This window comes from Engraulis encrasicolus, chromosome 18 (genome assembly GCF_034702125.1).
Source record: "Engraulis encrasicolus isolate BLACKSEA-1 chromosome 18, IST_EnEncr_1.0, whole genome shotgun sequence".
NCBI lineage: Eukaryota > Metazoa > Chordata > Actinopteri > Clupeiformes > Engraulidae > Engraulis > Engraulis encrasicolus.
The window spans coordinates 29,968,293-29,980,695 of record NC_085874.1 but is presented as its reverse complement, the minus strand read 5'-3'; the positions used below and the strand labels follow the sequence as shown (position 1 = coordinate 29,980,695).

Genomic DNA, 12,403 nt, shown 5'->3' with positions numbered 1-12,403 from the left:
TGTGTGTGTGTGTGTGTGTGTGTGTGTGTGTGTGTCTCTCCCTGCGCACGTGTGTGTCTCTCCCTGCGCACGTGTGTGTGTGTGTGTGTGTGTGTGTGTGTGTGTGTGTGTGTGTGTGTGTGTGTGTGTGTGTGTGTGTGTGTGTGTGTGTGTGTCCAGATGTGACTCTGGGGCCTCCAGTCCTGATCTGGACCCCTTCAGCCCAGACGAGAGGAAGACCAAACTCACCTTCATCCCCAACATACAAGAGATACGCGTCAGGTCAGTGCTCATGCACGCTCTTGTGTGTACGTGTGTGTGTGTGTGACCGATCACAAGTGCAATCACATCTGAAGTATACCTATGTTGTATAGGGTATATTGATGTGTGTGTGTGTGTGTGTGTGTGTGCGCGCGTTCGTGCGCGTGTGCGTGCGTACAATCACAAGTACAATGGTACATGTGAGTGCATTTGCATGATAACAATGGTGTGTGTGTGTGTGTGTGTGTGTGTGTGTGTGTGTGTGTGTGTGCGCGCGTTCGTGCGTGTGCGTGTGCATTCGTGCGTGTGCGTGCGTACAATCACAAGTACAATGGTACATGTGAGTGCATTTGCATGATAACAATGGTGTGTGTGTGTGTGTGTGTGTGTGTGTGTGTGTGTGTGTGTGTGTGTGTGCGTGTGCGCGTCCGTTCGTGCGCGTGTGCGTGTGTACAATCACAAGTACAATGGTACATGTGAGTGCATTTGCATGATAACAATGGTGTGTGTGTGTGTGTGTGTGTGTGTGTGTGTGTGTGTGTGTGTGTGTGTGTGTGTGTGTGTGTGTGTGTGTGTGTGTGTGTGTGTGTTCTTCAGTACTGTATATTTGTGTACCTATGCTGATATATTGACATGTGTGTATTTACCTGCCTGTATCTGTATTGCGTATCTATCTACAGCCCCATCGTGTCCAAGAAGGGCTACCTGCACTTCCTGGAGCCGCAGTCGCGCGGGTGGCAGCGTCGCTACGTGGTGGTGCGGCGGCCCTACGTCTACCTGTACCGCAGCGAGCGGCACACGGTGGAGCGGGCCATCATCAACCTGTCCAACGCCCAGGTGGAGTACAGCGAGGACCAGCGCACACTGCTCAGGGTAAGGACACACACACACACACACACACACACACACACACACACACACACACACGCACGCACACACACACACATACACACGCACACACACACACATGCAAACACACACACACACACAGGTGGAATACAACGAGGACCAGAGGATACTGCTCAGGGAAAGGGACACACACACAGGCGTGCATGTGTGTAAGCGCACACACACACACATTGGCAATACAATCTCCTTTCTCCCTCTCTCTCTCTCAGTCTCTCTCACTCACGCACACACACACACACACACACACACTCACACGCTCGCGCTCATACACACACACACGTTCGTCTACACACGCAGGCCTTGAAAATGATAATGCATTATACAGATGAACCCACTGAAATTCGCATATGTAGAGACTACACAATATGGAAAGATAAAGTATCTAAACAGACACGTGTGTGTGTGTGTGTGTGTGTGTGTGTGTGTGTGTGTGTGTGTTTCTGTGTGTGCGTGTTAGACCCCCAACACGTTTGCAGTGTGTACGGAGCACAGGGGGATCCTAGTGCAGGCCACTAATGACAAGGAGATGCACGACTGGCTCTACGCATTCAACCCCCTACTGGCTGGCACCATCAGGTACATTACAGGACTGCTGGTGTGTGTGTGTGCGTGTGTGTGTGTGTGCGTGTGTGTGTGTGTGTGTGTGCGTGCGTGCGTGCGTGTGTGTGTGTGTGTATTTTTCGTATAGAAGATGTGGCTTGTCTATTGTTCCTGAAAAGCATGTGTATTATATATCAGTGCACTGTAAAATTGTTAATTGTTAAACGCGTTAATTTAACTTTTTTTACTGTGTGTTTGTGTGCTGTAGGTCCAAACTTTCCAGGAGGAAGTCCCAGACCAGCATATGAAATCAAAGCATCATGGGAATTCCTCTCATTATACTGTAACCCCATCTCTCCCCTCTCCACCCCACCACACCTGATGGCGCTATCCCACCCAGGAACCAGGAAAAAAATGAAAAGAAGAACCCCTTAACAACCCTCTGTAGAACTCTCTAGAACAATCTAGACACTCTAGAATGCAGAGAATTCTAGAACCCCCAAACAACAGTTAAAAAATCCCTGTAGACAGCTGAACAATTATGTCTTATTGTGTACAGTATACATTGATCATGTAAGATGTAGCGCACACTGAAACCCGCACACACACACTCACACACTTACAGACTTAATTGTACTATTTATTGTGCTTGCTTTGTCGTGATTTCAGTCCTTGCTAACATCGCTCTGTGTGTGTGTGTGTGTGTGTGTGTGTGTGTGTGTGTGTGTGTGTGTGTGTGTGTGTATGTGTGTGTGTGTGTGCGTGTGTGTGTGTGTGTGCACGCGCGTGTGTGTGTGTGAGTGAAGTGTGGAACATAATTTAATCATTTATCCATCATCCCTGGACGTGAATATCCAACAGAATCTGCAGTGATGTAACGTTTGCTGTGTATTGCATGTGGTCCAGTTGTACTCCACCGTTCTATTTGAACTTGCTGCTTTATCCTTATACTTCATCCTTTCTGAAAGGTGTGATGTACTTGTATTTATTTTTATTTTTATTTTATGTCTATGTAGAGGTGTAACTTCATTTTTTATTTCTTTGGAGTAGGGTTTTGTACTTAAATTTCATCACAGGGCACTTTTCTTTTTTGTTTATGTTTACGCATCTATCCCAAAGGTGTGTGTGTGTGTGTGTGTGTGTGTGTGTGTACTCGTTCTTGTTATAAGACGTAAGACATATTTACCAACCCTTATACGATTCAGCAGTATCAGTGTTAATGTCCTACATCTTAATGGCTGCCTAAACATATCTCCAGTTACACCGTAGCGTCTAATGGAACGTCGTGCTGTAAGCCCACCGCACACCGGCTCCGAAAAAGTGCAGACCACATGCTCTGCCGATGGAAAATTCTGTTGTTTTCAATACAACCGTGCACGACGGCGCCAAAATCTGCAGGCGTCGGCTATTGATTTCGATTGACGTCTGTATTTTGATGGAGACGCTCATTAAAATCCATAGTTCAATTCACAATGCTACTATGCTTGTTTGCTACATAAAGTGCGCCGCCAGTGTGCAAGCGGGCGTGGGCTAATCGAAATTGTGGATCGTAACCGAAACTGCAATTCGTAATGCTGTCGGAACCGGTGTGTGCGTAGGCCTATATACTGTAAACGTCCAGTGGTGCGCCTTGTTGAAGACTGCTGACTGACGCGCCCTCTCCCCGTGTCTGCATGTGGGATAAACTGTGTCCTTAATTAACCCTTACTACTGTACCAAACGTGTATAACCATATGCCCCTCGTTCCTTACGGGCGCTAAGAGCATTACCTTTTTATAGAGATCAGATAATAAGATAAGTCAGTGGACCATGTAAGCGTTCTCCATGTGGTTTTTCCCTTATAGAAAATGGTGGGAGGTTGGAGTGACGGTGTGTTGTGAGAGGAGTGAAGAGGCATGTGTAGTGCAGTGCCATGGCTGGCTGTGTGTGTGTGTGTGTGTGGGAGAGAGGGATTGGGTGTGGGTGGTTGGCTGTGCGGGTGTGTTTTGGGAGAGAGAGAGAGACATAGAGAGACAAGAAGAGAAGAAGATAGGCATACACATTTGGAGGTATCGGTGTGTACTTATTTCTTGGCATGTGTGTGTCTTAGTAACATCTGACGTGTGTGTGTATGTGTCTGTTTATCTGTTTGCATATCTAATGTAAATGGGGGTCAGTTAGAGATCATTGTCAAGGTTGCAAGCCAGTTAAACGTAAAAAAAAAATTGCTCCCCTGCTGCCTTAAATTTGTTTTGTTTACTCAACTGGAGACTTAACTCAACTCAACGCTCTTTCAAGTTGAGTTGACTTACAAACTTAAGGCAGCAGGGCAACTTCCTTGTTTATGTTTAACTCGCTTAAGAGAAACTAAAAGTAAAATCCCTGCCAGAAATTTGATCTGACCAGCTGATCATGACGCCTACTCACCAGTGGTGGATCGCTTAACTCGGTGAAGTTGCCTGTGTTGCAAAGAAACTGTGGCTGGGATTTTATTTTCTGAAATGGGTTTTTTGACACTTTTAGGGAGGATGTGTCATATCGGAGGCCGCACTGCTTCTGGTCAACCAGCCAGGCGAGCATGTGGTCCAGTCAGAGCCTTGAGCCTTGAGCCAGGTAGCTCACAGAGCACGCTCAGATTCTGATATGTCACAAGACTCCTTCGAGCAGGCTCACAACGCCCCCAGCAAAGCAGGCATGCAAACTGCACATGATGTGAGGCATAGTCCACCACAGGATAAGTAGAAAGCGCAACCAAGTGTGTTTGGTATTAAAGGAATGATGAAGCGAGATGTTTATTTGTCTGTATGTCTACTGTGTGGCTGTGTGCAAGTGTGATGGCATGTGTCCAATGTGTGTGTGTGTGCGTGCGTTCCTTTGTGTACTGTGTATTATAGTATCCGCGACCTTTGACCTTTCATAATCTTACCTGTATGTAACCTTCAGTGTATGACCTTGTGTGTGTGTGTGTGTGTGTGTGTGTGTGTGTGTGTGTGTGTGTGACAGCTTCTCCAATGGCTTCTAACTTGTCCCTAAACTCACCTATGGTGTATGAGAGGCAACTGGAGTAAACTGAAGTGGACTTATGGTGGCCCCTGTGGCATCTAGCATTTAACATGTCTCTGAACTCATCTGTGGCGTATGAGAGTTGGGTGGAGTGAAGGTAATGCGAGGGGGTACACTGTGCGATTTTTGGCCTAATTTTGTCAGTTGCATGACTTTCAATCGTAGGTCGCTCAATCGTAGGTCAATTGAGCATCTTGCATCATGTGGTGTACATGGGGAAGCGACAAGAGATTTCACCTTGCGACCAGCTCCCCCCGATCAACAATCGTATGGTCAAAAGAAAATGAAAACTGTTTGAAAGCCTGGTCATCCCTCGAGAGTTAAGCTTAATCACCCTGTTGAAGCAGTGCTATGCGCCGTTTTGACACTACCTGCGCATGCGTCCGTGCGCAAAAAGGCGCATGTTGCCAGTGCAGCGCATTTTTCTCTTGAGCGCATCCTCGCATCCACCTCAGGTGTGCGTTTCACTTCCAAGTTTTTATCATCTGCAGTTCCAGGATTCAAGTCTTTCACGCCATATATGATTCACTCATACAGTGATTCACTCATTCAGCAGGAGCCTGAATACCTGCAACTGAAAAGATCGTACAGTGTACGCCCAGCTTTACGCCTTTATGCTGGTGGTATCTAACGTCGCTTATCGTACCTGTGGCATGTGCCAGTTGGGTGGAGGGAGGCTAAGGTGGTATGTAATGTGTCTCGAAACTCACCTGTCTAAGGGGAAATAAACATGAACTGTGTACAAACCCATACCGTGTCTGTCTGTCTTATTTGCACGCACACGCTGTGAACACACACACACACACTCAAACAGACACACACACACACACACACACACACACACACACACACACACACACACACACACACACACACACACACACATTCATGCGAACATTTTGTTGTGTTTGCCTATGCCACTGTCTTTCTACGTCTCACCCATAGGCCTACCTCTTGCTTACTAAAGTTCTATTTCTAGTTATCTGGCTCTAATTGAGTATTTTTCTTCTAATAACTGTTAACACCTTATAGCCTATCTTTCTAGCTGCCCCAACTACAGTATCTGTCCTGTATCACTTCTCTTCAGATCTGGTACTCCTTTCAGTTCGAGAGATTTGATGCGTTGCAGTTTTGAGATAAAAAAAAAAAAAGAAAAAAACTAAACAAAAAAACATCCTCTGTGTGTGTGTGTGTGTCTGTCTGTCTGTCTGTCTGTCTGTCTGTCTGTGTCTGTGTACCTTAACTGTGTATCAGTACATGTTAAAGTTGAGCTATACACCCTATGTGTATAGATGAAAATGCTGTGTTGATTTTCATGTACTTACAGCATGATGATTAGCCAGCACCTTGATCAGTTTTGCTGTCCATCTGAGTTCCACACTATTTGAGCCGTATGTGAATATCCAGGAGCAAACAAAATCCAACTGACCTCTTCAGTGTCCTGCTGTTAAATGAATATCTGTATACTCAGGTGAGGTCTTAGAATCACCTCCATTGACACATCATACAGTTCTAATGACATCATAGTAGGCTATGTCACAGACAAGTGACCACATTGGAATCCAGTGGCAGCCTAACATGCATCTCTGTCCAAAAGACTATCACCCTAAGGTGAATCTGGCTTGAGTCCGGTGCTGAGCCTATTACTGCCGTGTGTGTGTCTGTGTGTGTGTGTGTGTGCGTGTGCGCATTATGACTGTGTATCTGTTTTCTGCTTCACTGCCATTTGTAACCAATTGGTCCAAGTGATCTCATTCGCCAGTAGTGGAAGTCAGGTGTTGTAAATTATTGGCCTATCACACCTTGTTACAGCTATCAGAAACTTGTACAAAAGCAAAGTCTAGTAATTGCTCTATCTTAGGCAAAATGCAGTAGCTACACTGCCCAACAATGACAAAATGCAGTAACTACACTGCCCTACAAAGGCAAAGCGCAATATGTAAAGGTGTAAAAGCTAGGCGGAAAAACACTTGTATTGGCCTTCAAGTGATATTATGTGACAGCCATTAGAAAAGTTATTCAGTCTTGTGTCCTCATGTTGAAGTTGGCCTTTAAAATGTGTAATTAGAGGAAAATGCTGTGTTGATTTTCATGTACTCACAGCATGATGATTATCCAGCACCTTGATCAATTTTGCATCTGAGTTCCACACTATGTGTGCCGTGTGTGAATGAATATCCAGGAGCAAATAAGAATCCAACTGATCTTTTCAGTGTCCTGCTGCTAAATGAGTATCTCAGGCGAGGTTTTAGAACCATCTCCATGGACACATCATACAGTTCTAATGACATCATAGTATATCACCACCAACCTGTCTGTATCAGGATTATTGTATGTCACAGACAAGTGACCACATTGGAATCAGTGTCAGCCTAAGATGCATCTGTCCAATCTGGCTTGAGTCCTTTGCTGAGCCTATACTGCCGTTTTAGGCAAAGTGCAGTGACTACATATTTTGTCAAACAGGACAATATCCAACCTAATACCAACTCTTTGAAGGCATTTATGTCAGTTTCAATGTTGCCACTTGTAATAATAATAGTAGTAATAATAATAATAATAATAATTATAATAATAATAATATATTATTTTAAATGAAAGCGCTTTTCAAGATACTCAAGGTCCCTTTACATTAAAACAGAGATATAACAGTACAAAACTAACAACATAGCATCAATGAATTTCTACATCACAACTAAAAATAGAAGAATGATTTGAATATAAAATAAAAATAAAAATGGCTATACAAGAATGAAGTAGAATACATATAAATAACATGATAATAAAGTAATAATTAAAGGAAGTGAAAGTGCATGTCAGTGCTGCTATGTTGTAGGGCAGTATGAAGGTGTAGGAGCTCAAGTACATTGTCTCTGTGTGTGCGCGTGTGTGCACATGCGTGCGTGTGTGCGTGTGCCTGTGTGTGTGTGCAGTGGTGTAGTCTACTTTTTTATGGTGGGTATACTGTATATTTGAGCATTTTTTTAAGTGGGTATACTGTATATATTTGTGCTATTCAAAACAATGGATCAATCAATTTTAAGTGGGTATACTGAAATCCCTGAAATTTAGAAGTGGGTATACTCGTATACCTGCGTTCTACGTAGACTACACCACTGTGTGTGTGCATGGGTGTGTGTCTGCACGCATGTATGTGTGTGTGTTTCTCTGCGTTCGTGTGTCTCACTCCACCATTTGTCCCTGGCCTGCATCCAGTCCTGGGTGGTGAGGCGTCTAATCCTTCAATAATGGCCCTGTGTGTGTGTTTGTGTGTGTGTGTGTGTGTGTGTGTGTGTGTGTGTGTGTGTGTGCGCGTGCGTGCGTGCGTGTGTGTGTGTGTGGTGTCCAGTTACTGTCCAGTCTTGTAGCCTCTCACTCAGCCAACAGCAGGGATCAAATGCAACATCAATTATTAACCAAAAAACTCTTATATGGGATTGAATCATAGCTGTCTCTAGAGTGTGCACGTGTGTGTGTGTGTGTGTGTGTGTGTGTGTGTGTGTGTGTGTGTGTGTGTGTGTGTGTGTGTGTGTGTGATAGAGAGTGTGTGTGTGTGTGAGAGCAAGAGAGAGAGAGAGAGAGAGAGAGAGAGAGAGAGAGCGAGAGACGGAGAGAGAGACCTTCACAGAACTATAAATCTTATATCGCCAAGCTCATGACTGAGATATGGACAGTATCCATTACCTAATGAGAACCATTGCAGATCCACACACACACACACACACACACACACACACACACACACACACACACACACACACACACACACACACACACACACACACACACACACACACACACACGCATTTGCACACACATGCATTTGCACACACACCGACACATAATCACACAAATACATACACAGATGCGCATGTACACAAACACACATGCAGACAAGCAGACAGGCACACACGCACACGCACACGCACACGCACATGCAAATGCACACACGCACGCACGCACACTCACACACACACACACACACACACACACACACACACACACACACACACACACACACACACACACACACACAAGCTGGGATGTGCTAAGTGGCCGATGAGTCCATCAATTGAGGGGCCCAGGACTATCAGTTACTGACCCCCCTCACACAAACACATGCACGCACGCACGCAGGCACGCACACACGCACACACACACACACACACACACACACACACACACACACACACACACACACACACACACACACACACACACACACACACCTTGATCCCCACATGGACATTTACAAAGAGGGGCCTACGTTTGGGCATATCAATTACAGAGACCCCTGCAGAACACATACTCTCTCTCTCTCTCTCTCTCTCTCTCTCTCTCTCTCTCTCTCTCTCTCTCTCTTCTCTCTCTCTCTCTCTCTCTCTTCTCTGTCTCTCTCTCTCTCTCTCTCTCACCCACCCATCCACTCCCACAACCACACACACACACACACACACACACACACACACACACACACACACACACACACACACACACACACACACACACACACACACACACACACACACACACTTGCTAGTACACAAATTCACAAACTTCAAGGGAGGTCGTCAGCTATCAGTGCTAATTACTATGCCATTTAGAGCACTAAATGTCCGGATAAGTATATCCATTATCACACACACTGAATTCGAACCCCGGACCACATATAGGCTACGTTGAGGGTGGTCTGAACAGTGACCTCCAATTTACAGAGTCCATCCAATTCAGGGAATATAAATTGAAAGTTTCATTTACCTGTCAGCCTACCCTTCACTGTTTAGTTTACTCTAAATGTATCTGTGGTGAACAGCACTGTATGTCCTTAAGTGTTGTTGACATTCAAGAGAGTTCCAGTAGGAAGCAATTGTTTACAGGAGACACCGCATAAATACAGTTTACAGTATAACTTAAAAGCTTTTACAATATTACAAAATATTGTGGAGTTATACAATAGTTAGATCCGGTCGAATTATTTCACAAATTGTGATTGGACAAGAGGCGTTCTACACGTCACTAGGAGTGAGGGTATCCTCCAACACTCTATGAATGACTCTTCACATCTAATAATCACTCCGCGACCAACGATACAAAGTAACCGTAACCAACGCGGTGCGCGTTGCGCAGCAACCAAAGTAAATAACTGGAACTATTTAACTTTATTTCTTTCAATGAACTAATTGTATTAGCAAAGGAACTATTGTATAAAAGCAATATAACACTTGTGCTCGTGAGGTTGTTCTGGGACACCCTCACGGGTGTGATTCGCCGCAGGCACGAAGCCGCACTCCCACTCGTGTCATATTGCTTAAAAAAATGCGCTAAAAGCCCAAAAAGACTGAATCCTAAGTCATGGGCATTGATAAAACTGCTTTCATTTTCATCTATTTCCATATCCACAACTTCAAGAACTTTGTTAATTTACACTGTTAAAAGAAATAATCTGCTGAATATTTCATTGGGCCTAGACATCCTCTCTTTTGGTAAACCTACACTTCTTTCTAGCTGTTACAGAAGGAAGTGAATTTTCAATTGGAGGCTTTTTTTCCACTGTTTTCATCAATGTTCTGTTCACTGTACTACTAATGTCATGCAAAGCCATTTTGTTTCTGTAATAAGGTCTGGGAAACACTCACTCACCCACTTACTCATTCACTTTCTCTCTCTCTCTCTCTCTCTCTCTCTCTCTCTCTCTCTCTCTCTCTCTCTCTCTCTCTCTCTCTCTCTCTCTCTGTCACACACACACACACACACAACACACACACACACACACACACACACACACACACACACACACACACACACACACACACACACACACACACACACACAAACACACACACACACACAGAGGCATACACGTGCGATCAGTCAAGGATGTACTCATGTACTGTACAGTCTCCTCTGCGCAGAGCCCTTCCAGACATCGAATCCTACTCTTAATAATTTACACACACACACACACACACACACACACACACACACACACACACACACACACACACACACACACACACACACACACACACACACACACACAGGGCGGCTGACAGCTTTGGCCAGGCCCGGGACAAAGCCATCGAAAGGGCCAATACATGCAATGTAAAGAGGACCCAATTCTGGGCCCCCTCTCTCCCTGGGCCCGAGATAACTGATCCCCTTTCCCCGTTCTGGTCGGCTTACAGCTTACCTGCACACACAAAGTCAACACACACCACCTCCTACTACACTGTCACTTTTACAATCACTCTCACTCTCTCTTCCTCTCTTACTTCTCTCTCTCCTTCCGTCTATTATTCTCTCTCTCTGATGAAATTTAGCAGCTATTCCTCCTTTCTCACATGGTGATGCTACAAAATATTAAAAGGTATCAGAAAATCACCCCCCCCCACACACACACAAACACACACATGCACACACATTAAATGTCATTATACTGTCACCTCACAATACCCCCAGCCACTTACAACCCCACACTCCCCACTAACGACCCCCGCCACACACACACACAGACGAACATGCACACTCACAATACCTCCCTCACTATCACCACACACAGACATGCGTGGCCACACACGCGCACACACACACACGCATGCACACACACACGCATGCACACACACACACACATGCACAAACGCACACACAGACACACGCACAAATGCGCGCACACACACACGCACGCACACGCACATACGCGCACACACACACACACACACACACACACACAAACACATGCATGCATGTAGTATCGCCGCCCCTACCGCACATCTCCATGGCTGCACACATGGAGCAGGTGTTCAGGTCTGCAGCTCCTACAGGGAACTCCACGAACCTCCAGACACTTGACCATCGCTTTTCTATAATGGTGAGTGTGTGAATGTGTACGTGTGTGTGTATGTGTGTGTGCGCGCGCGCGCGCGTGTGTGTCTGCATATATGTGTGTGTGTGTGTATGTTTGTGTGTGCCTACGTGTGTGTACATAGGCTGATCATTATTTTACAATAATTTATCATATAGGCTACTATATAGTTACATAATATTGCCGTTATATACGTATTATGCAGTTAGTTATATATATGCAATGTTATGTTATGCAGAGGCGGCCAAAAGTAGAAGTAAATCCCGATTTCAACATGCAGATTTTATTGTTCATGCTGCCCTTGATTTCAGTACCTGAAGTGTTTATTTATTTTTTCATTTAGTCCTTGCTGAGGTCCTAGGCAGACAATGGGGATATGGGTTTGTTTAAATATTATTTAAATGTTAACCTAGTCCAAATATCATCCCAAACCTTAAAGGTGCACGGCACAATATTTTTAGTAATTTATTTTCAGAATTCATGCTGCCCATTCACAAATGTTACCCTTTTCATGAACACTTGAAATACATGAAATTCTAAGTACCATTCTTTATGACTGGCAAAATTGCACTTTTCACACATGAAAAGGGGGATCTTCTCCATTGCCTGCCATTTTTAGTTTCCAGAAATAGACATCTTTAGCTGCAAAACGTAACTTTAGTCGTACTATTAAATATTAGTCCGTTACTTAGTAAATATTCATGAAAAGATCAAATTTGGCAGTAAGCTGCACAGTTTCAATGAGAAGCATAGTTGCAATACCTGGCCACCATCCTACACAATGCACCTTTAATATTTTGTTGCAAGGTG

At 44.7% G+C, this 12,403-nt stretch overlaps 1 protein-coding gene across 1 annotated transcript in view; it reads left to right on the top strand.

The window, feature by feature from the left end:
- The window catches only part of kif1ab (kinesin family member 1Ab), a 64,001-nt gene extending 58,526 nt beyond the window's left edge, over positions 1-5,475 (top strand). The window contains exons 44-47 of the mRNA XM_063223410.1: positions 160-261; positions 921-1,113; positions 1,607-1,725; positions 1,958-5,475. Coding sequence (XP_063079480.1) covers positions 160-261; positions 921-1,113; positions 1,607-1,725; positions 1,958-1,997 — 454 coding nt within the window. The 3' untranslated portion in view covers positions 1,998-5,475. The remainder of the gene's footprint in view (positions 1-159; positions 262-920; positions 1,114-1,606; positions 1,726-1,957) is intronic.
- Positions 5,476-12,403: the final 6,928 nt, after the last annotated feature.